This window comes from Pecten maximus, chromosome 10 (genome assembly GCF_902652985.1).
Source record: "Pecten maximus chromosome 10, xPecMax1.1, whole genome shotgun sequence".
Lineage (NCBI taxonomy): Eukaryota > Metazoa > Mollusca > Bivalvia > Pectinida > Pectinidae > Pecten > Pecten maximus.
Window position 1 is genome coordinate 6743415 of NC_047024.1, and position 26647 is coordinate 6770061.

Below are 26647 nucleotides of genomic sequence, written 5' to 3' on the forward strand. Positions count from 1 at the left end.
TATTCCAAATACCAGTAATGCATGACCAACTTTTTTTTTATTAAAGTGTATAGGAAAGCATTGTGAGGTCTCGTGATACGATCAATATTGGCATTGTTAAGATTTTAAGCGAATCTCGCAATATACATACTATTAAAACCTTATAAATGACAACAAATGGTGGAATAGCTCCGAATATTTTTATTGATTTGATAGAATAGTGTTTGAATTAATATCAAATTTACGAAGAAATAAACACCAACGATATGTTTACAGTCGCTTTTTATAGTGGCACATTTCTATATCTCTGTCTTTCTCAACTGTTTAAATAGTTATGATATATGATAGTATCAGCATTATTACAAGATACATGTATATCATGATTTTAGTTCAAAGGTACCTGAATTATTATATTACCAGCAATAATGGGATTTTTTTTCTGGAAAAAATCCTAGTCTGTATAAGGTATATCATCGCATGGCATCAAGCGTCAATGTTCCTTGAAATGATTCCTGACGGCATCCAACTTATTTAAAACCTGTATATGATATTTGCACGAATCGTTTTGTACATTTCTTCTTCGATTAACAATACCAACCTTCAATCACCTAATATTTTAAGTAAAAGTTAACCAGGTGATATTTCATGTTTTAGCCCAAAGGTAATGATTGAAAGCAGACACACGCTATATTCGATTAGGCTTTTAATCTAAGGTTTATGATTCATGAATGTTACAATATTTCCTAAATGATAAACCGTTAACTTCATATACATGTAACCAGATCAAAATATATATGTTTTCAATATAGCTTTATGTAAAAATGATTTCATATTTTTGAACTGTATTTTTCATTCTTATGGTGTTTATTGAATTTACTTCAATTTTGCTTAGGTGCCAAGATGTTATATGACAAATGCATATGCTAAACAAGTACCTAGGTATGCAGTCAATCTGAAATACGTAAAGAACTCATCATAAAAACATCTCAAAATATGAAGGATTCCTCAGGAATTTCAGCAAATTAACAAAATGAATCATTTACAACGTTTATGTATAAAATTATGTTAGTATGGCTTAACGGGTTCTGTCTGGAAGGTCCCAATCAAGACAGAAATCGGATGGCAACTGCTGGCCGCTCACATGATCGCTTCTAACTTTAACCATGAATGTATAGGCTTCAATATAGGCCTTTCTTCCATCTTCGGTGGAATCTGTAAACACGAAATATGATAATGAAGCAAATAATGTATCATTTCAAAATAACTGATTGATCAAATTTTATCTAGTAATATCTGGTTGATCAAAATAACACGTTCAATAAGTTTGTGAAATGGATTCAAAATTACATTGATTTTAGAACGCGTTACACAAGAAGGTAAATATTAAGTCTTGATTTCATTAGAAATATCGATTAATAAAGTTAAAATTTCTAAACATACGTCAGTTTTATTGCCGACACACAAGCGGAAGTTGCGCACGAGATAAGTGGTTGCCATTTTAGCCTCCATTAGAGCGAGTCGCATGCCGATACAGTTACGGGGTCCATATCCAAAAGGTATGAAGTCCATCGGATCGTGGTGTTCTCTTTGAGATGGGGAAAACCTTTTAAAGATTAAATGATCAATATAACTGTCGCTACTATGAAATTTATTATTTATATTGGAATATGATAATCGATAACTGGAACTGAAACAAATGAAATATCATAGAATTAACTTAAATCTAAAAATGGACATGATAAATAACTAGTAGTTCCAGAGATAACTCGACCATTTAAAGTTCCAAACGATATATCATGATCGAATACGCTAGTAGATCGAGATCAGGGGAGAGAAGGGGAGGGGGAGGGGGGCATGTCTGATACGTGTAACAGCATCACAGGCCACGTGAAGATATTTTACAGTGGCAGAGGCAGAAGTAATCTTTACCATTTCTTCAATGATTTAACGATATACAATTACAGCTATGGAATCGTACAATGCGCTAAAAACATATTGCAGACATCGTGTAACGTTCTGCGATCCCACAACTGTATCAAAAAAGACTAATCATTTTTACTAAAACGTGTCTCCGGTTGCCCATGACATAACGATACAAAGAACTTATCAACCTTTCTGGATTAAAAATTTCCGGTTTTTCCCAAACATCCGGATCATGATGCATCGCATAAACCGGTACTGTCACCGCCATCCCAGATGGTATAGTGATGTCCTTGACTGTTGTAGTTTTAACACACATTCTGTTGAATCTGTTAACAGAACCAATACATTGATAATAACCATCACAAACGACATAAAACACTTCTGGAACAAGAAAGACTCATTCTATCAAGGAAACCTGGTCGCAAAATGTCAAAGGAGTCTAAGTGAATTTTTTTATAATAGCTAAAATATTGCATAAAAAATGATATATTTTACCTCATAGCTGGAGGGTACATTCTTAGGGTCTCGTTGATACACATGTCGAGGTACTGAAGTTTCTTGATGTTCTCTGCGTCGCATGGATCCTATAACATATGTTATTAGACATATAACATTGTTTTGAGATGACCACGACATTCCAAAATATCACAATATTGTAGATAACTAAAAGCCTAGTAACGAATCGTTAATAGAAAGTTTCGTCAATAGGGGTAATTGGAGGAATTTGAGCTTGTAGCAGCAAACAAACTGTGAATCAAATTAAAAGAAACTATATTAAAAATGATTTTCATTATCCAACCACAAATATTTACGGGGGATATGAATCTAATTCAATGTCCCGGGGGTCCGCAAATATGGTAGCTTTTTTAATAACCATCTTAAAATCGATACCAAGGATATGTTTCCGGCCTGAAAATTTCATTAATACCGGACACCGCTCCTCACAAATAGCAATGACCTACCGATCCAAGTTCTTCCTCAATTTCTTCACGTAACTTATCCTGGCATTCTGGGTTGGTAGCAAGGTTAAATGCTGTCATTGTCAGTGTTATAGCCGTCGTTTCGTAGCCGGCAACAAAGAACACTTCAGAATTCCCCAGAATTTCATCAAACGTCAGGCCTGAGATAAAAAGATATATTTTAATCGTTATCAAATCGATACTTTTCAGATGCCTGGAGAAGAAAACATATCATATGACATAATACCATTTTATGATGAGAAACAAATAGGAAAACTTTCTTTCTGATCGTATCGCTCTATTCACTGTTAAAACAGCTATCAGTTAATGCTGTAAGGGTCTTTTTCATTACCTTTCTCGCGATTTTTATCTAAACAAGTGATCTGCTCTTTCAAATCCTCATCCTCAGGATCCAGTTCCAGTCTACCTTCCTGAGCATCGACTACCAGCTGAAGGAAATCCTTGCGACCTTTCTGCAACATTTTTATAGTAATACAACCTTCCTACAACATTGTTATAGTATTACAACCTTCCTGCAACATTATATTAGTGTAACAACCTTTCAGCAACATTGTTATAGAATTAACACCTTCCTATAACATTGCTACAATATTATCACCTGTCTATAGCATTGTTATAGTAATACAACATTCCTACAACATTGTAATAGTATTACAGCCTTCTGGTAGCATTGCTATAGTATAACAACATTCCTACATCACTGTAATAGTATTACAGCCTTCCTACAACATTGTTATATACTATTACAGCCTTCCTACAACGTTGCTTTATAGTTTTACAGCCCTCCTTTACTTACCGCCTTGTTTCTCCTCCTTTCATCTACAAGCTGACTAGTAAGTTTACGGAAGTAGGCCATGCTATCTTTTGGGAAAACGCTGACGCCAAGTGTTTTTAACAAGGATCTTACCATCGGAAGAAATACTGCAAATGACAGGAAAATACGCTGATTTAAAGTTTCTGATATCATAACTTAATTATCAGGATAACAAGACCATCGATACTTCCAGAAAGTAATTGTCACCTAGTTCATCCTTGACACTGGTGTGTAATACTATCACATTTCAAAAACAAAACCAGTGTCGGTGACAATAGATTCAACAGAGAACACGCCTAACTTAAAATCACAAATTAAAAACAATAAAGTATACACGTTTCCTCCCTTTGATCACTACTAAGACTGTACTCATTAACTATTTGCCATCCTATTTTGCAGCCAATTGTTATGCAGATATCATGAGCTCACAAACCGATAAGTATTGCATCAGATGTTACATGATGCACCGTATTTTTGAAATTAAAGAGTGTTACATAGCTTGTTGATTGCAATATCGCTGGTTGTCAAGTTAAAGTGGGAGGAAATATCTCAACAATGTGTACACAAGCGTCAATATCACAATAATATAATCTTAAACTGTAACAACTGTAGAGTATATCGATATAATGTAGTTGCTAGTTTTTGACATTTGAAAATTAGGAATAAAAAAGGTGATGAAGAATAATTAGAAAAGAATACACACACACAACGAGCATCCAAGGTTTAGTCATTGTAAAGTCGAACATCTTCTTAGAATGCATTACGAAGAGATCATCCGGGTTACTCTGGGAATCTACGTGGATACCGAACGCCGTGGAACTTATCACATCCATGGTGTAGCCAGCAAATAACCTGCAAAAGATAAGTACCACAAATGTTACCCAATGAATGGTAATGTATATGGCCGCTAACGGGTAATTTGAGTTTGCTTTACTTTTGCTTTTTGTTCACAGTGTGGTATACATATTGCTATGTTTCAGCGGGTGTTGACGATGTTGGACATGTCTTTGAAAGTGATGTTTTTTATGTATTTTTTTATGAACGATGAGGTACATGCTATCTATGTGTGTTGAGGATATGGTAAATATCATATTTGTGTGTTGTCGATGTGGCAAATATCATATTTGTGTGTTGTCGATGTGGCAAATATCATATTTGTGTGTTGTCGATGTGGCAAATATTATATTTGTGTGTTGACGATGTGGTCAATGTTATATTTGTGTGTTGACGATGTAGTCAATGTTATATTTGTGTGTTGACGATGTAGTCAATGTTATATTTGTGTGTTGACGATGTGGATCATGTCTTTGAAAGTGATGTGTTTTTGATGTATGTTATATATCAATATTTACATTTTCACTTCGCTCCGCCTCAATGAACATAGTAAACTCAGATCACCTCATTTCCCGTTGAAGATTTTGGGTCGCGTGCTTCTGTTCTGAGAGACGAACCACTTTCTTGCCGGCGTGTGAATACATTCACTGAGTTTACAATTGCGATCGAGTTCTGTACCGCCTCAAACTTGAATGCACTTTCACTTTGTGAATTGTGTAACATTGTTATAAACGTATATGAACACAAGTGGAATATTTTTGTAACATTGTTATAAACGTATATGAACACAAGTGGAATAGCCGCTTTATGTGCTAATAAAAATGCCAGTATAATGCAGACAGTTTAGAATACAGGATCTGACAGAACACCGACACTCTCGATAGCACCGAGCTCATGACCTACGTAGCGCAGTAGGTCTAACGTTAGCTGTATCTCGAATGCCATGCTTAATACCATTTCAGTGGTCACAGAAAATAAACCTCAATTTAAACACTATTTAACAACACAAAACAGACTGGTAGCAGAAGTATGCTATATCGAGAACAGGGACACATTATTGTCGTAATTTGACTCAATCTAAACATGTGGAGGACACAAGTTTCCGGCCGTCGAATACCGCCAATTTTCAAATCAATGTTTCTTTACTTACTATTCTCAGAATTTACATCCCAAAACGCCAGTGCGACAATGAAATCCAATATGTCAAGAACACCATGTACATCACCAGCTAACCTGCGACTAAAATCCACATTGTTACACTTTTTCTCGAGCTCTGAATATCCCGGCTATTAGACTGCATCACATCATTTTTTTAACCGAGTCCCTGTGTCTCGAGTGACCAAATCACACACATACTATACTGTCAACACTGCACTTTAAATTCGTATTTATATGGGTATTGCTAAGTTTTTATTATGCAATATCATAAATATTTGTTATAAATGAATATTTTACCTTGAAAATATCGTATCTTTGTGTATCAACATCGTAATAATCAAAACGTGTATGGCACTATAGTTTGTGTTGCCTTGGCGATGAGAATAGTTGACTGTCTGCTGTTCCACTACTGTTCACACATGTACGATAAGTATAACAATGTTACAAAGTGACGCACTTACGTCACACTGTTGCGACCGAATTTTGCAATCTGGTGGCGAAGTTTTAAATTTGGTTAACGTAAATATAAGGATTGATTGTCAATTTTGTTGCTTGCATGGACTGATGAGCAGTTCATGTACCATTTGCACGAGGTTCACTTCCCTTCATCAGTCCATGCAAGCAACAAAATTGACAATCAATCCTTAAATGATGTAATGCAATCTATGTGTGTTGACGATGTGGTATTTGTTATCTTGGTGTGTTGTCGATGAGGTAAATATCGTTTTTGCGCGTGGATGATGGTAAAACTCTGTAGTTAATGCTGGTTTTAGGTGTAACTGAAGTAGAATATGCTGTCTTCGTGTGTCAGCCATAAGGTTCATGTATATGTTTTTGTTATTTAATATAAAATATATCCGTCATTTTGAATTAACGATAAGGAATATGCTGACAGTGATGAAAACCGTCTTTGATAGCGATGAAGTGTCTACTGTATGCGTTGTCTTGATGTGATGTATGCTGTTGTCGTAGATGATGTTGTGCAGTTGTCCTTGACGATGTGGTTTCGATGTCTTTGACGAAGGATGTGTACGAGGTCCTTGACGATGTGGTGTACGATATGTCGATTGCATGCTGGATGCTGGTTCTGTGGGAAGTTTCCGCCAGCTTTTAACATTACCTTCTCATTTCCACTTGGCCATTTTCCCCATTATTTACGGCCTTCCGAGCCGTTTGAATTAGTGTTTCACACGCTTCCTGGATTAGTGGAATCATCTATATCAATACAACAAGAGATTTTCTAGAAGATATCAAAACTTTGTACAGTAATAACAATCATAACATAGCTATACACTGAACTATAATATAAGCATATGTTGCCGTCACTCAGTTACGCATTTGAAACTTAAACGGGGTTAGTTCAGATGGATTAGAAGAATTGAACAATTTGGTGACATGATAATCCTGTTAATATTTTACTTTATTTGCATGAATTTACATGGTGACGGTCTGAACATATCTACCAAAACGAATTTCAAATGCAGAATTCGATCTACATGAATGCTGAAATTTCAGACAGCTAATTGGATGAAATATACAAAAACGATACGACAGTATTGCATGAAAATAATTTGTTTTATTAGAAATGTCATTTTTAGTTTAGTTTTTACACTGAGAAATTTAACATACGATAAGTTTTAAATGTTATTTAGCACAAGTGCTTCTGTTTCATATCTTGTATAATAGAATGTGGTATTCGCTAATATGACGAAAAACTACCATTGCTGATCATGAAGTTAAACTTATACCAAAGGTAATAAATCCGTCCTTGTATATGTACTATGTTCCAAACAAATATAATATATCCATGATAGACTACCTGACGAAGTTTCCCAGATGAAAATGTTGGAGTGATAATACTTCTGTTGTGTTTCCAGTGAGCTCCTTTGACATTAGTTAGTCCATGTTCCAAATCTCCGCTGAGTCCGCCCAGTGTCTACAAAGCAATCATAATTGTGGTTATATATGGCTGACGATATGTGCAACTGTCTTATAAAAGAATAGATACCACAGTGAACAATGGCGTTTCATAAATTGAAATTAAGTCAAATAAAACAAATATACTACCAGGCACCCGATACTTCATTGTAAAACAGAACTCTGGTGTATCTAATTATTTTCTCTATACGTACGGTTTGTACTTATGTTCACAGAAATATTCTGGTAATTAATTATACAGACTTCAAATAAATTCCTCACACATAGGTAAGAATGTACTTTCTATCAATATGTAGAAAGTTGCTAGATGAGGTTAAGTGTTCCACCCAAAACGTCCTTGCCCATCTGAACACAAAATGCTTACCCTTCTGTCCACAAAGTTGCTGAACTGCTTCACAAGGATTTCCCTTAACATCTCTTTATCTGCAACCACTAAGTTCGTTGATATCACATCAAAATGTCTATGAAAAATATACAGAAAGCGACTACATCAGGATAGAAACGAAAATGAAAACAAGAATACATTCATTGGAATCATATACAATGTATACATAATGCATTACTTTGTGTACTTCAAAATACTTACCCGTAAACTTTTCCATATTTCTTAATTGCTTTTCGGTCAAATTCACGGATGCCCTGTAATAACAAGATATAAAAGTTATCGGTTCATATTAAGTACTATGCAAGAAACTGTTACTGTTGCAAATATGGATATTTCCTAAAACATTGAAAACACTACGACTGCTTGATAACCAAGGAACCTCTGCCTATACTTTACATATTTGTCTTGTACAAAGCTTAAGTTTATCATTGTTAAGTATGTAAGGCTGAACGAGAGTTAAACAACAGAAGGTTTCGGGAGAAGCGGGTCCAAGAAGACCATAGGGAAGTTGATATCCGGGGCCCGGTTGTTCAAAGGGTGACTACACTTATCACGGTTTAACAACAATTTTAAAATCCTGATAAAATCATTTCTGGTGAAACGAACAAAAATTACATGAAACAGTAATACTTGTCATTCTCTTTCTACCTGCCTATTTTAAGACATGCACACACTCATGTTTTGAAGTAAAAGAGAAATGAGATATCCACTAATCAAGTGATTAAACTAATGACCTTTTGAACAACTGGGCCGAGATCTCTTTGGAGTTATTCTATTTTCTTATGTGATGTGAAGCCAGACGTGCTAGATGCTTGTTGGTACATGTATGTTTATGGGTCATTTTGTCACCACATAAGTTCTCATTCTCAGATTTTGACTCCACCCCGTGTTTGACCCAGATTTGTATGACGGTAGTTCAGATGAAGCAGAAGACACTTACTCTTCTGGATAATCTGGTCTTATTCGGAAAGGAGTCTCATGTAAATATTTATCTTTGCTTATAGTCTGTCCTCTTTTAATCGGTTTTCAATTTGAAGTATTATTTAGTTATTATGTAGGTATTCTTTGTTCTTTCTTCATTATCGTCACTAAAACCCTCCTGGATCGCTTCATATTTTTCGTTTCCATAATCATTGATGAGCAATTATACGCGGGAAGCCAATATATGATGCCGCTTTTTTCCACAGAATTTAATTCCTTTGTTCGAACGCAAGATGTGTGTTGTACATTAATTGAAAAGATTTATCATATCTGTACAGAAAATCCGCAAAACTCTGCCGCTCTGCATCCGAACTTGAATATTCAGCCACGCCTCCTACGCTCCATTTAAATATCACGAGACACCATCAGTTTGCCAAAACTTACACATGTTCGGTAAAAATCGCACGGCATAGCGTAGACAGTGATGTAGATTAACCGTTTTTGTTGTGATTATGAACCCCAAGTATTGCCCGTTTTAGATCAATCACGTATGTTCAGGTAATATGCATAGCTAGTAAATGAGTTAAGAATATAAAAACAAACATTTAAAATATTACACACAAACATTATCTGTTTGTACAAAGTCGCCTTAATATGAGCATCAAAGGCCGCAAACACGTTTGCCATGTTTACAAACTGATGTGTACATGAATGTATATGAAGGAAATGGCTAAACATCAGACAAATACACACTATACTTGTAAAATCATTTATTGTGGTTCGATGAGGTAATAGTTTGTTAAAGTGTCTGTGATTTGATTTGTCAGCACCGTGACAAGTGTAACTTTGAGCATAACTTCATTACGAGCCTGTCAGTCGGTTGCGTCGATTACCAGTTTATCCTGCAGAACTTTCCAGAAGCAATACCAATTCCTCGTTCGACTCGACTGATACGGCCTCATAAGCTCTCTTCCATCTTTCCAACTAGTTGCCGATATTAAAAAGATTTTTTTTTCGTTCGCTGTCTTGGCTTGTCCTCATTTTCTCGCCGATTTACCCATTACCTAATCGCTAACTCGAGAAGCCGTGTACGCCGTTTTCGTTTATATTCGTGAACTTGTCTGCGCATGCTCGTCATTGGTCATTGGAGGCGATAAAGTGTTGCTCTTTGGGTTGAAGTCACATTTTCAATAACTTTTATTGTTAAGAACTTCGTGTCATCTCCGGGCTTTTGGTGTTGTATTACGTTAAAGTTTATAACTTTTAGTAGTTGAGAAAAATATAAGTTTCCGTTTATTTTTTTTATTTTTAGCATAAACTCATTTCAACGACGGAATGCCCCTTTAACAGTGCTTCTCCCTAGTGTCTAATTTGTATAAAAATATCAGATTGTCGTCAAGAGACAAGAAAAGGGCAGATATCGTTTATACTTAGCTAAAGAATTCCTATGAATAATGGAATCGGTTCAGATGGAATAAAAACAGTATGTGTTCTTTTTGCAAAAAAAAATAGAAAATTAATTTGATTATGGAGTAATTCACTTCCCCAAATAGACTGTATATATATTTTTTTCTGGCACTTGTTGATAGGCTGATTTCCCTTTTGGATCTAAATACTTTTGGCCTATTTTATCACTGTCCTTGAAATACGGGACAGATGTTTTGCACGTCTATATAGATTATTCGAAATTGTCTGTGTAGTAATGTTCACATGTGTAATTTAATTACAGTGGAACTTCGTTAACTCGAACTCGGATAACTCGAATACCCCGCTTAACTCGAAGTACCTCGCCGGTCCCGGCCGAATTCTCTCTTTATCTTAGTAAAAAAAAACTCGGATAATTCGAATTCGGATAACTCGAAAAACTCGGATAATACGAAGTAAAAATTTGGTCCCAATAATAAAAATCCTACTTGAAATGTTCGAATAAATCGAAGTATAATTTTCATCGATCGGTGGCAAACGCCGACATTTTTTAAGAGCTAAATTCCGTTTGTAATACTGAACATATCGGCACTACTAACCTACATGCTATTATAAGTGTTTCATAAATTCATAAAAGAAATTGTCGGTTGAATCTTATAACAACAAGTCTTGGTGATAAAAAGTACTGCTTTACTTACATCAGGTAATTTCCCAAGACGGTCGCCGATATCAGTACACACGATAGTCAACAACTCATCTACCCGTTCGCTCAAGCGGAACTAATCTCTGACACACCGGTAGATCTACCCGGCTGATGTTTTTACATGTGTAGAAATGACACAGTCACCGGCGCCTATTAAATCTTTAAACTGCTGAAACAATAGCGTAATTACTGCCGAGGTGTTCAGAGTACAACTGTAACGGTCAGTGCTGTCTATTAAATCGGATAAAACGCCAACTCAGTTACAGTAACATTTTATACGCACATGCGCAGCCCAACTTCCGGTGCTAATACACGTGGAAATGGCGTGGTTATCAATAAAAAGTAAGTAGGCCGATCAAACAGTATTTTATATATGTCCAATAAAAGGTAATGGTTCTGTTACGTTTTGTATGCAATCTGTGTTAAACTTAAACGGTTATTTGTTTTGACATTAATAACTTGTTATTTTGTCGAATTCCGTTTTATCGTTTACCTTTTGCAAACATGACTTGCACATCAGATCATTATTGAAGTGACTAAGCGAAAGAAACTTTGTCGTGACTGTATATCGGCAAAACTACACCAAATTACAAGTGACATAACGAAACATTACATATATATTTACATGTATTGACCAGTCTTTACACTGATCTGGTGAGCGACGGAGCGAAGTTATTATGATTATATAATGTTGACAAATATTGACCAAACTTTTCACCAAAAATGATAACTCGCTTAATTCGAACACTCGGATAACTCGAAGTTTTTTCGTGGTCCCGTCGACTTCGAGTTAACGAAGTTCCACTGTACATATTTCACATGATTATAATGATGATGATGCTTGCTGCGATGGTTTCCAATGCAATCTCTTTAGAAAACGCCTTGATACCATTTTTATTAAATTTAATATCGCGAGCTTTAAATGAAAGTATCGACACTTTAATCGGAAAAAACTGCAACGTGTGGATTTTTTTTTTAATTCCATTTTGAAAACTCTTATTTGAAAATTGACCATGTTGTAGAAAAAAAAGATAAACAACCGAAAAAATGATTTTAGAATTGTATAATCCAAGTCTGAATCAAAAGGGTCTATAAGGATACATTGTAGAGTTTGAAAACAAACATAGGTCAAATATCCAATACTCTTACCTCCCTCACCATGGTAACCATGTTACCAACAATTGGTCGAGGTGTCGGTCCAGGTATCCCCATCTTCTTGAATGTCCAGAAGTCACGGCTCATCATGCTGAGATAAAAATAGAATAGTTACTGTCCTTAAGTCAGTATACGTGGTTGAGCTTCTATATATCAAGAATGTTGCTAAGGAAATTGTGATTAAAGAATTACAGCAAAGTCATAATGATAGCAGGATATCATTTTTTTATCAATTAAGTGTCATAACAAACTACTACACATGCACTTATTTCTGCGGTTTAACATTTTGTTGAACAATTACGTTCGAATTGTTCCGACCCGATATGTTCCGAAATGCTCGAATTCACATATGCTCCCCAAGCTTTAGGATTCGTTAATTAAGAACAATCCTCGATTATTAAACCATAAAAGCTAAATTGCAGGCAGTAGTCTTCTCTGGTGTACATAACTGAATCACTAAACAAACAGTATAGTAATATGTCTATACTTACTACGTGTACAATAGGATGGCCACTATCAGCAGGATAGCCCAGGCAGGGACGGTGATACCGAAGATATCCATTTTGTTTTTGATGTTTTCCTCTTACAATAATTTCACCTTTTTTAAACACACATCTGTGTAAAAGTGTGTTTTTATATCTCGAGCGGCCTATTTTGTAACTTTGAGTTTTTTATCAGCACGACTTCATCGGTATGCGCCAACATGAAATCACAACTCCTGGGTGTCAGCATAAGTATTTCCTATACATGCAAGTGATATTTGGAGGCCTGCTAGACCCCGGAATATAATTACAGCTACCCTACCTGTCACGTTTTATTGCTTACGAACAGTGGTACTGGTTCAGAGTATACATCTCATGCTTCATGTCATTTTTTTACATTAATGAAATGCTATGTGTTGAGCTGATAACAATCCGGATTAATACCTTTCCCGGTTTGTATATTATATTTTCGTGTCTATATTGATGATCTTGGCGGCGCAGGCATCACAGTCGTGTCAACACAACTGAATGTTATAATTTTATATTCTTGATTTGGCATAAACTGTATCTGTTATTCTTTACTCATATCCAGCCGTATTATCCAATTGTATGTACACTCTGTTATATTCCTATCTTTATATTCTGGCGATGTTATTACTATATGTGAGAAAAATTATTAATATAAATTCCCTTAATGCATAACCATTTGGTTGCTAAGGGACTACAAAACGAGATATTTGGTTGGTAATGAATATACACATTTACTTCATCAGGAACTATGAATTTCGGCATTTGGTTGATAAGGGACTATCAATATAAATATTTGGTTGTAAAATGGACTATGCATACATGTATATACATTTGGCTGATATTGGACTGTGAATGTTAACATTTGGTTGATAATGGACTGTGACTGTTAACATTTTGCTACAAAGGGACTATGAATATATACATTTGGTGTATAATAGACTATGGATATAGACATTTTGATGATAAGGGACTGTGAATATAAACATTCGGTTGATAATGGACTATGAATATGAACATTCTAAATGTACTAGAATGTAGTTTTTGTTGAAATATTAATAACATTGATCTCAGTATATGTAATTAGTGTAATTCTGTCATACTCGTGAAATATATGTTATATTTAACGGGAAACCATTCAATATCCTCTATATCCATCAAATGTAAGTATCCTCATCGGTATACAATTTGTAGTGAGTTTGCTTTAGTTGCCAAAACAAACTAAAGGATTTTTTTATCATCATATAATGCCTTACAACCATCTGCTTCAAACAATGCTAAAGCCGACAACCAGTAAGTTGTACTTTCCTGTTACAAATCTGGGATTGCAGATTTTCAAATTTAGCAATGTCCACAGTCTCCCAATCAAAATTTACACACAGAAAAGAGAAATAATAAAAAAAAAACTTAATTACTTCGGATTATTTTAAACCATTAAACTTCATATTAACTTGCTATTAAGGCAGTAGTCGAGTACACATCGTCAACATGTTTACCTACATGTCTATGCTGCCAATGTAATAACTTATTACTCAAAATACAAGTAACATATGACAACATGTTTTATTACAGAGTGCATCATAAAATACTTTGATGGTTTCGTGATACGATCAAAATTGGTATTGTAAAGAAAGTTTAAAACAAAACTCGTTATATACATACTATTTAAACCTAACAAGTGACAACAACAAATAGTGGAAAACTCCGAATATTTTCATTGATTTTTATAGAATAGTGTCGTTTAAATTAATATCAAATTTACGAAGAAATAAACACCAATGACATGTTTACATTTGCTTGTTCATAGTGGCACATTTCTGTATATCTGTCTGTATTAACTCTTTAAATAATTATATGATAAAATCAGCCTTATTACAAGGCATTGCATGACATCAGTCTGAATGTGTCTGAATGATTATAGCAATAATTTTATTTTGTTCGGACGACATCCAAGTCTGTTTAAGGTATTTCATCGCATGGCATCAAGCGTCAAAGTTCCTTGAATGATTCCGGACGCCACCATATTCTCTCTAATTCTGCACTTCCTAAATTTGTCCTATGTGTGATATTTAGTTCCTTAAATTTGCTGTTAAGATATATAGCTGCTTTTTCGTTTTCTCCACCGGCTCTCTTTTCGTGATCACAGCGTAGGCTGATTTCGAACCAATTTTTAAGCGACGGGTGTCGTCGACGAAAACGAAGTCGCTTATTCTTCGAGAACGTAGTTTTTGCATGAGTCGATTGATACATTTTTTCTCCCTCAAATTCTTTGTTCACCCGATTTCAACTACGTTGACTCAGAATCACGGCTTTGTTCACATGAAGATGCCATGGCTTTTATTGCTATGTTATGTTTGATTAACAATATCACATTTCAATCATTTGATATTTGCATTTTACAAGTAAACGTAAACCCGGAAGTTTTTCATCTTAGGCCCATAAGTACAATGTAACTATTTAAAGCATATATACGTTACGTTCAACTAGGGTTATAAATGTATCATTACGCCATTTAAATGCTGACTATGTTAGTATGGATTAACGGGTTCTGTCAGGAAAGTCCCAATCAAGAACGAAATCGGTCGGCAACTGCTGGCCGCTCACATGATCGCTTCTAACTTTAACCATGAATGTATAGGCTTCAATATAGGCCTTTCTTCCATCTTGGGTGGAATCTGTAAACACGAAATTTGACAATGAAGCAAACAATTTATCATTTCAAAATAACTGATTGATCAAATTTTGTCTTGTAATAATCAGATTGATCAAAATAACATGTTCTTTAAGTGTGTGAAATGGATTCAAAGTCACATTTATTTTAAAACGAGTTACACAAGAAGGTGAATATAATTTTTTGTTTTCACTATATACAATCGATTAATCATAAGTAAAACATTATATACATACGTCAGTTTTATTGCCGACACACAACCGGAAGTTGCGCACAAGATAAGCGGTTGCCATCTTAGCCTCCATTAGAGCGAGTCGCATGCCGATACAGTTACGGGGTCCGTATCCAAAAGGTAGGAAGTCCATCGGATCGTGGTGTTCTTTTTGAGATGGGGAAAACCTTTTAAAGATTAAAATGTCAGTATAACTGTCACTTCCATAAACAGTATTACTTATATATTGGAATATGATACGCAATAACTGCAATTGGATCAAGCCAGATGAAGATATTGACAGTGACATTGCAGAAGTAATCTTTACCATTTATCCAGTGCTTTAAGATATACAGTAAAGCTATGGGATCGCACAACGGGCCAAAAACATCATGCAGACATCGTGTGCGATTGTATCTCACAACTTTGGGCGTGATATGTACGGTTGTGAGATAGGAATTCAATATTGAACGAGGAGTATTAAGGACGTATATGGATTGTAAATGCATTATTATTTACATGTTTGTAGGAATCTATGCTTTGATAACGTCGGTAGGTTTAATATTGTGTACATACCGTAGCCGCGGGGGTGTCTCAACGTTTTAATGACCAAATAAATGCGATGCTTTTGCAAGACTAATGCAAATCAATTATAGTCAGCTTCTTACTTACCACGGGTAAAATCAGGAAACTTTACAAGTAAATTCATTTGAAATAGAGTAAAATCAAGCTTATCTCTCCGTACCCGTGTTTGGAAATGACCTTTGAGTCAACACCTTCAATGGTTGTTATCATGTTTATATAATTGTTGACAGCATTTAGTTTTCTATAATACTGTAATAATATTTTCTAAGATAGAATATATCAAATATCATCTCTCTATCAAAAATGTTCCGAATGTTAAAGCATTCTTTGTAATCAATTCCTAAATCATATCAACCACAATAGCTATCGCACGCACCCCGTTTCAATCGTCCATCTCGTGCACTTTCGCCTGCAGGATACAGTTGCACATTTATTCCATCGTGCAGACATCGTCTAACGTTGTGCGATCCCACAAATGTAACAAAAATGACTGATCACTTTTACTAAAACGTGTCTCCTGTTGCGCATGACATAAAAAATGCAAAGAATTTATTCACCTTTCTGGATTAAAAATTTCCGGTTTCTCCCAAACATCCGGATCATGATGCATCGCATAAACCGGTACTGTCACCGCCATCCCAGATGGTATAGTGATGTCCTTGACCGTTGTAGTTTTAACACACATTCTGTTGAATCTGTTAACAGAACAAATACATTGCTAATAAGCATCATCCTTCTGGAACAAGAAAGACTTATTTTGTCACAGAAATCTGTCTAGAAAATCTCAAAGGGGTCCAAATGAATTTTGTTATAGCTTAACTATTTCATAAAACAGGTATTACAGATCATACATGTTTACCTCATGGCTGGAGGGTACATTCTTAGGGTTTCGTTGATACACATGTCGAGGTACTGAAGTTTCTTGATGTTCTCTGAATCGCATGGGTCCTAGAAAAAAGTATAACATATGTTATCTATTAGACATATCACATTGTATTAAGATCAGAACGACTTTCCCAAATATCACAATATTGCAGATAACTAAAAGCCTAGTAACGAATCGCTAATAGAAATATTCATCAACTTGGGGGTATTTGGGGGAATTTTAGTTTGAAACAGCAACAAAGTGTGAATCATATTTAAAGAAATTAAGGTGAAATGATTTGTTTTCTACATTCATGACCCAACCACAAATATATACGGAAGTTATGAATCTAGTGCAATGCCCCGAGGGTTTTCAAAGAAGGTAACGTTCTTTAATAGCCTGGGTCTATATACATTATCTGATAATAAATGCCTAGGATATGTCTCCGGCCAGATCATTTCATCATTGCCGGAAAAAACTTTCACAAATAGCCATGACCTACCGATCCAAGTTCTTCCTCAATTTCTTCACGTAACTTATCCTGGCATTCTGGGTTGGTAGCGAGGTTAAATGCTGCCATTGTCAGTGTTATAGCCGTTGTTTCGTAGCCGGCAACAAAGAACAATTCGGAATTTCCAAGAATTTCGTCAAACGTCAGGCCTGAGACACAAACATATTTGCTTTAAACATCATAAAAGTGATAATGTCCAGGTGTCTAGAGAAGAAAGCATGTCATGTGACATATTACCAATGTACTACAAGAAACAAAAAGGAAGAACTTTCTGAATTTCTCCATCTGTTGTATGTTAAAAAACAGCTATCACTTTATGGTATAAAAGGTCATTTTTCAAATACCTTTCTGGTGATTTTTATCTAAAAAAGTGATCTGCTCTTTCGAATCCTCATCCTCTTGATCAAGTTCCAGTCTACATTCCTGAGTATCAACTACCAGCTGAAGGAAATCCTTGCGACCTTCCTGCAACATTGTTATATTATTAAAACATTTCTAAAACATTATGATAGTGTTACAGCCTTCCTACCACATTGTTATTTATTGCAACCTTCCTACAAAATTGTTATAATATTATAACCTACTACATCGTTATGGTATTACGGCTTTCCTGCAACATTGTTATAGTATCAAAACCGTCATTCAATATTGTAATACATGTAGTTGTACAACTTTTATTACAACATTATTATAGTAATCTGCAGGCTTGTATAATTGTATTTACGATCAGTCATTTTCACATTAATTGAAGTTCCTCTAACCTTCTATTGAAAAGTGCTTTTGAGTCGTCCGTAGAATGCTTACAATCTCCAGTGTATGCTTTAAGTGGAGACAAATCGACAAGTCGTTTTGATTGCACTGTGCACACAGTTTACCTAACTTTACATAGGCTTACTGGTCACATATCTGATAACTCTAATAGAATCCCGAAATTATTTTCCTTTATTATCTTACCACCTTGTTTCTTCTCCTTTCATCTACAAGCTGGGTTGTAAGTTTACGGAAGTAGGCCATGCTATCTTTTGGGAAAAGACCGACACCAAGTTGTTTTAACAGGGGTTTCAACATCGGAAGGAATACTAAAAATGACGGGAAAATGCGCATAATTTAAAGTTTCTGATAGAATAATATTATTATCAAGATAATAAGACCGTCGATATTTACAGGAATTATGTGTATCCTGGTTCAACCCATCGCTATGTAGTAATGTCAAGTCTCCAAATATAGAACAGTGCCGTTGACAATGGATTCACCTGGAATATCCATGGGCATAGAACGCAACTCGCTTAAAATAACAAATCGAAGAAATAAAAGGCACTTCCCAAGTCTTATCACTACGTAGACCATAAAACTTTTCATCAACCTATTTTGTGCCGCCAACAAGCCGACACAAACCATTAAGTATTGAATCAAATATAATATATTCCATATAACACCGTATTTTTTGAAACATCAAGTGTTTCCTAGCATGTTGATAACAATACATTTCGTTGTCAAATTACAACAGATTTTATAAGACCAGACTGACTATGAATAAATGAACAATATTTGAACAGTGTGTACACAAGCGTCACTATCAACATTATATAATCGTATAATGCAAAAATTGTAGAGTATATCAATATACTGTGGTTGATAGGTTTTGACATTTGAAAATTGAGAATAAAAAAGGTGATGAAGAATAATTGTAAACAAAAAAATACACACACACAACGAGCATCCAAGGTTTAGTCATTGTAAAGTCGAACATCTTCTTAGAATGCATTACGAAGAGATCATCCGGGTTACTCTGGGAATCTACGTGGATACCGAACGCCGTGGAACTGATCACGTCCATGGTGTAGCCAGCAAATAACCTGCAAAATATAAGTACCACAAACCTGGTTATATATAATGCCGCTAAGGGATAATTTGACCTTGCTTATGCTGTCATTGGTGTAAACTGTTGAAGATGATTTACAACAATAGTGCAAGCCTTCGTGATAACGATTTGGTGTCTGTTGTTTTTGTGTTAGTGCACGCTGTCGTGACAGCGATTTGGTGTCTGATGTTTTTGTATTAGTACACGCTGTCGTGATAGCGATTTGGTGTCTGTTGTTTTTGTGTTAGTACACGCTGTCGTGATAGCGATTTGGTGTCTGTTGTTTTTGTGTTAGTACACGCTGTCGTGACAGTGATTTGGTGTCTGTTGTTTTTGTGTTAGTACACGCTGTCGTGATAGTGATTCGGTGTCTGATGTTTTTGTGTTAGCGCACGCTGTCGTGATAACGATTTGGTGTCTGTTGTTTTTGTGTTAGTACACGCTGTCGTGATAGCGATTTGGTGTCTGATGTTTTTGTGTTAGCGCACGCTGTCGTGATAACGATTTGGTGTATGTTGTTTTTGTGTTAGTGCACGCTGTCGTGATAACGATTTGGTTTTCTGGTGTCTTTGTTTATTTTATGGTACATTCAGTAGTTGTATTTAGACAATGAGGTGAACAGTGTCGCGATGTGGTGTATAATTTCTTTGGCGAGATTATGATGATTTTGCATGCTGCAGGCTTGTTTTATTCCTACCAGTTTTTAGCATTACCTTCTCATTTCTACTTGACCATTCTCCCCATTATAAACGGCCTTCCGAGTCGTTTGAATTAGTGTTTCACATGCTTCCTGAATAAGTGGCATCATCTATATCAATATAAAAAGTCATTATCTATCGGATATCAAAATTAATACAGTAACAATAATCATAACAGAGCTATATACTGTACCATAATATACGCACATGTTGTGGTCAACATTTGAAACGGTCTGATTGGTTGTAATAGAAAAGAAATGGCCAGAAAAATTATCTATTCATGTGATAAGCTCCAAATGTTATCCAACACCAGCACTTCCATATGTTATCTTAAATTATGATATTAAAATAGTATTTGCTAATATATGGAAAAACTATAGTTGCTGATCATGAAGTCTAATGACGTCAAAACCAACAACAATAGATCCTGATATATTTACTTTGTTCCAAACAACTATAACATGATAGACTACCTGACGAAGTTTCCCAGATGAAAATGTTGGAGTGATAATACTTCTGTTGTGTTTCCAGTGAGCTCCTTTGACATTAGTTAGCCCATGTTCTAAATCTCCGGCGAATCCGTCCAGTGTCTAAAAAGCAATCATAATTGTGGATGTACATGGCTGACGATATGTTCAAACACGATTGGGAGTACAGCAATCGTAGTTTAGTTTAAACATATTTTATTTGAAAACATTTCAAAAGGAATAGGACACAAGTTTTACAACTTATAATTGTCCTCTTCCATAAACATGAATATAATGGTATCAACAAATGGCAGCATTTACGATACAATATAATGATATTTTACACATATATATATAAAAGAACACAACATTAATATTTATTGGTTGAAACAACGACGTGTGCCATACCAGTTACCAAAATTACAATAGTGTTATGGCTATTAAGTTAATGATCATGACATAATATTAATAAGTAAATATAAAACAAAATGTACAATATGGTAATGAAAATGTTGGTTTACATGTACTATCAACAATATAGTTTCGATATGTATAGTCTATCGATGTTATATATATCAGTATTTTGCATAATATATATGTCATATATAATTTATTTTGCACAAATTGATATAGGAGTTGTATAGTCTATTGTTCATGACTTACAATTATGACATAAATGACATCAGATTAATAAAAACGGTTAGTATTTTTTATATATTCTTGAACAATCAACCTTATATTGTCATTGTCAATTTGACTAAGTCTATCTGATCCATTAAGTATCAGATTTAGATCTATATGGACATTAAATACAGACAATTTCCTCAAAAACATGACACGATGATCGTTATATTGGTGACATTGTAAAAAATAATGTAGCGCATTTTCCAAGGGAAATGAACAATTACATGAAGGGTTCAGAGTTAAATTAACTTTAAAAAGGTCTGAATTTAATGAGCTACATCCATGTCTAGTGTGAATGACATCAAGTTTTCTGTCACTAACTCCTAGTCTTATTGCTACAGGTATTTTTCGTTTTATTTGTCTTTTAAATTTTGCTATTGTTTCTGAAGATCTTACAGTGATGTCTAAAGAATTCCATGTTTTTACTGTGCTGGGAAGAAATGATTTTTCATATAGAGACAGACGACATCTAGGTGGTACATAATCTTGGTTATTTCTCAAGTTGTAAGTAGTATTTTCATTAACTCTGTTGGGCAAAAGGTCGTTCAAATAAGCTGGCGCCATATTATAGTGCATTTTATAGAATAATAAAAGTTGTTTCTGCTTTCGCCTTTCTAATAGTGTTTCCCACCCGGTTTCTATATATAGCGACTGTCTACTTGTAAATGAGGTTAAACCTGTGACAACTCTAGCTGCTTCTAGCTGAATTTTCTCTAACTTGTCAGTAGCTGAGTTGTTACACCCGTCCCATAATTCACTCGCATATTCTAGCAAGGGTCTTATAAATACAATATATAATTTAGACAAAATTTCCTTTTTCAAAGTAAATTTCAACTTACGTAAAACAGATAAGTGACGTGAGGCAGAATTAGCGATATTTGAAATATGAGTTTCCCACTTAGCATTTCCGTTCAACGTTACTCCTAAGTGTTTGTGTATATTACTGCAAGTCAATGTTGTGTTATTAAATTGTAAATTAATATCATTTTTTTTCAAGAGAGCCGTTGAAGATTATAACATCAGTTTTGCTTGGATTAAAATTAACTTTCCATAGTTTTGACCAATGATCTATAGCTGTTAAATCATCATTCAAATACCGTTCTATATTCATTCTGTTATTTCCAGAGTATGAGAGAGAAGTATCATCAGCAAACATTCTTGACAATGAAAATAAATTTTCAGAAATGTCGTTAATAAATATTAAAAATAGAAATGGCCCTAACACCGACCCTTGTGGAACTCCAGCTTTCAAGTATCCGGTATCTGAGCTTGAGTCACCAATGACAACGAATTGATTTCTGTCAGTTATATAGTCTTTTAACCAGTTATAAATATTACCTTTGAACCCATATAGCAATCGTATCAAGGAATAGATGGAAAAAACTGCCTCTCATCAATAACGTAAAATTCTTACCCTTCTATCCACAAAGTTGTTGAACTGCTTCACAAGTATTTCTCTTAACATCTCTTTATCTGCAACAACTAAGTTCGTAGACAGCCCATCAAAATGTCTACAAAAACATACAGGAAGCGTACCAATCAGAATAGAAAATTAAAATGAAACAAGAAAGCAATCATAAGAATCGTACATTATTTAGATAAATTTGAAATACCTACCCGTAAACTTTTCCATATTTCTGAAGCGCTTTTCGGTCGAAATCACGGATACCCTGCACGAATAAGTATAAGGTAATGTAGTGAACGGTTGATAATAAGTAAAATCGAAGAAGCTGTCGCTTTTGCAAATATAGATATTTTCTAAAACATTAAAAACACTTCGACTGCTTTATAACCAAGGAACCCCTTCTACACTTTATTATTTTCCCCTACAAAGCTTAAGCTTGTCATGCTTAAGTATGTAAGGCTGAAAGAGAAATTAAGAACAGAATGTTGCGAGAGATGCATGTTAATGATGACCATAGGGAAGTTTAATGGTCGATATCATAATCTAAATATTGTATCTTATTGTGTGACATGAAGCTAAACATGTTCGATAATTGATATTACTTTGTTACTCCATCCCGCAATTCACCTAGATTTGTATGACAGGTGTTGTCGATTAAGCAGTAAACGCTAAATCTTCCGGAACACCTGGTAAATTATCCATATTTGTCCCGGAGTCTCCATGTAAAATCAATATGAGCGATTTTGTGTTTGAATTGTGGTTTGGTTATCATGTAGATATCTTAAATTCTTTCTTCCCTTTCGTCATTAAAACCTGGATAGCTTCATATTTAGATTCCGTAATCATCGATGAGCCCTATACGCGTTAAGCAAATATATGATGTAGATTGTTTTATCACAATATCTAAAAGTGTTTCTCCCCAGTGCATGATGTGTTTAATCATATCAGATTATAACCAAGAGACAAGACTAGGGCATATCGGTTTTACAGGGCTTAAGATTTTTTATTGAACCGATTTAGAATGCACACTCATTTCATGTTTTCTAGGAAATACCCGATACTCTCAAAAAATGGGAAATTAATATGATTATTGAGTAAATTATCACTTGCAACAATTTATGCTTAACTTTAAGTTCATAACACATTCTTCAGATTAGATTAATAACACTTCTATAGGAACAAATTACAGCATGTGAAGATTTATTTTGATTCCTTCAGTTTCACATTTCATTTTTAATTGACCGTGTTATAGAAAACGAACTGAAAAATTCCTTATAAAGAAAAGTGTAATCCAACTCCGAATCAACACAGGGTCTGTGAGGATACACTGTAGAGCGTGAAAACAAGAATAGGTCAAATATCAAACACTGCTTCACTTACCTCCTTCACCATGGCAGCCAGGTTGCCTAAAATTGGCCGAGGTGTCGGTCCAGGTATCCCCATCTTCTTGAATGTCCAGAAGTCACGGCTCATCATGCTGAGATTAAAATAGGGTAGTTATTGTAAGTGAGTTAATATACTCGTGTAAGGTTTATACAATGTATGTAGATTCATATACAATGTAGTAACTTACATTGCCAGTATACACACATGTGTGGTTATAATCCAAACATGTTGTTGTTACTGCATTGTTCCTAACCGGAAATTGTTTAAATCATTACGTCTTACTACTTGAGCAAAACAGTGGAAGGCTTTACAAAAATATGCAATATATGTAAGCGTACTTTGTCTGGTCTTTGTCACACACTCAATGTACATATACACAGGTAAAATGAAGGGAAGACAGATGCGGTCGTTGATTAGTATTTTTGAAATAACATTGGATAGTTAAGGTTTTCCAAACGTATCAATATATTTAGCATATAATTTTTTTTTAAACGAAATGTCGTTAGGGTATTTCGTTTTACGTTGTTTGATATGTCAATAGTATGTAAGTCGAAGTATGACATTAATTGAATGAAGAATTGAAAATCAAAAGTAAAAATACACACAATCTATACACTAACACATTATAAACAAAACGCAAACAAACAAAAATGTAATAATGGGGAAAATATCGTACGAGTTTCCAACCCATAACTGTTTCACCAGTACTTTAGTAACATAGCACTAAGCCCACACTTGTACATCATTTATAAATGTTTCATATATACGCGTATGCAATGTACGTATTTCCCTATATGGTTATCGACTCGCCATTAATCAATATGCTAAAAAGTTCAACACGACAGTCATTCTGGGTAGGCTATATACCCCGTGGGATTTAATAACGTTTTGATATATCATGGCGTGATGTTCGTTACGATAGAAATATATCAACAACATACATCTTCATATGTACGTATCACTCTTGAACTGACATACATTTACAGTACATGGCATGAGAAATGTGTACAATATCATGCGTATTTCATTTAATTAAGACTGATAAAAAGTATACAGTCTGTTATGATTTGTTCAATCAATTTGTGCTGATACACCTATGTGTCTAATCTAACAATTTGAACTCAAACAAGTGTCACTGTTGTCTCCCCTTGAGCTTTTAGATATCAAGAAAGTTGCGAACGAATTTGGCTTCCTTGGATTAAAAAAATTAAAGCATAATAAGCATTATGTAAGGGTGGCGATCAAAGAGATAACAGTGATGTATTTCTCGACAAAGGTAATAACGTTTATTATTTAAACGTGATATATTAATTTGTGTATAGCTATAATATTTTTTTCAGCAACAACGTTCATATTATTCCGATTCGATCAGAGGTGCTCGAATCAACGTCTGCCTTCCAAGCTTGGGGACTCGTTAATTAAGATCAATTCTCAATCATTGAATCTCAAATGAAAAGTTTCTGTCTGTACATTTCTCTGAACTAGCTCATTAGATATAGATTTATTTACATGTACATACATCTCTTAATCACTAAACAAACAGGACATTATGTATAACAATATATGTCCATACTTACTACGTATACAAGATGATGGCAACCAGCAATAAGATAACCCAGGAAGGCACGAAAATACCGAAGATTTCCATTTTGGTCTCTTTCCTCTTACAACAGTATTACCTTTTTAAGCATACACTTGTGTTTTATATCTCGAGCAGCATATCTTGTCACCTTGAACTGTTATCAGCATCACGTTATCGGTATGTGTGCTAACAGGATATCACGAGTCCCGGATGTCGGCCTAACTATATTCACACGCACGCGAGCGGTATTTAAAGGATTGTTATGTACCGTTACTCAGCAAGTTACGTTATATTTCCCACGAACAGGGGCACTACGTGTAGTTCAGAATATGCATGTTAATTTTTGATGATAATAAAACGTCTAAATGTTGAGCTAATTCAGATCAACGCTTTCCCGTTTTGTAGATTACATTTAATAACCATTTGGTCACAGGCATCACAGACGTATCGATGCAGCTGTATGTTATAGTTTTATATTTCTGATTTGGCATAAACTGTATCTATTACTCTATTCTCATATCCACACATATTTTTCAGTTGTATGTACACTCTGTTATATTCCAATATTCTCAACAACATCTCAGGCCGCCTGAACCGTGCAGACGTAATGAGATCATCCGTTACATCATCCGTTACAAACTTTCCCATCTGAGATATGTCAAGATCCAGGGTCGCCACAACCACCAAGTTTCCCGGACACCGATCAGACTACAAAGCTTCCAAGACGAGATCGGAGAAACCATTGAGCGCAACGAATTTGGAGACACCTTTTCGATACCTTCAAACCGTTGGAGACTTGAACGGACCGAACACCAGCAACAACGCAAGAGGGGGAAATATTCGGATGATCGGACGACCTTTTGCGACATGTCAGGACGCATACCACTGGCATGAAATTATGTCAAGGTCATTGATATGAACAAGTTATGTAGCCTTTCATCCAAGCATGCTTCCGGCCTAATAACATGACTCTGGGCTTCTTGGTTATTGAGAAGTC

General features: G+C 35.0%; 1 protein-coding gene across 1 annotated transcript; it reads right to left on the reverse strand.

Annotated features, from left to right (window-relative positions):
• Positions 1-1013: 1013 nt before the first annotated feature.
• LOC117335956 (bifunctional protein STORR-like) lies at positions 1014-25844 on the reverse strand. Its single transcript, XM_033896248.1, has 29 exons — positions 25646-25844; positions 24063-24159; positions 22895-22947; positions 22692-22788; positions 20600-20716; positions 20142-20236; positions 19275-19423; positions 18522-18646; positions 17912-18032; positions 17559-17716; positions 17051-17139; positions 16749-16886; positions 15632-15794; positions 15329-15399; positions 13041-13051; positions 12707-12797; positions 12210-12306; positions 8213-8265; positions 7991-8087; positions 7508-7624; positions 6809-6903; positions 4400-4548; positions 3679-3803; positions 3214-3334; positions 2865-3022; positions 2398-2486; positions 2091-2228; positions 1420-1582; positions 1014-1191 (listed from the first exon to the last, which is right to left on the reverse strand). The coding sequence occupies exons 1-29, from the start codon at positions 25714-25716 to the stop codon at positions 1117-1119; spliced, it is 3123 nt and encodes a 1040-aa protein (XP_033752139.1). The 5' UTR covers positions 25717-25844; the 3' UTR covers positions 1014-1116.
• Positions 25845-26647: the final 803 nt, after the last annotated feature.

Coding starts and splice junctions, on each gene's coding strand:
- LOC117335956 (XM_033896248.1), bottom strand. CDS start 25,716: ATGGAAATCTTCGGTATTTTCGTGCCTTCCTGGGTTATCTTATTGCTG. Junction 17,140..17,558: donor TTGAGGAAGAACTTGGATCG/GTAGGTCATGGC, acceptor ACTTTTTTCTAG/GACCCATGCGATTCAGAGAA. Junction 3,335..3,678: donor AAAGGAGGAGAAACAAGGCG/GTAAGTAAAGGA, acceptor AAAATGTTGCAG/AAAGGTCGCAAGGATTTCCT.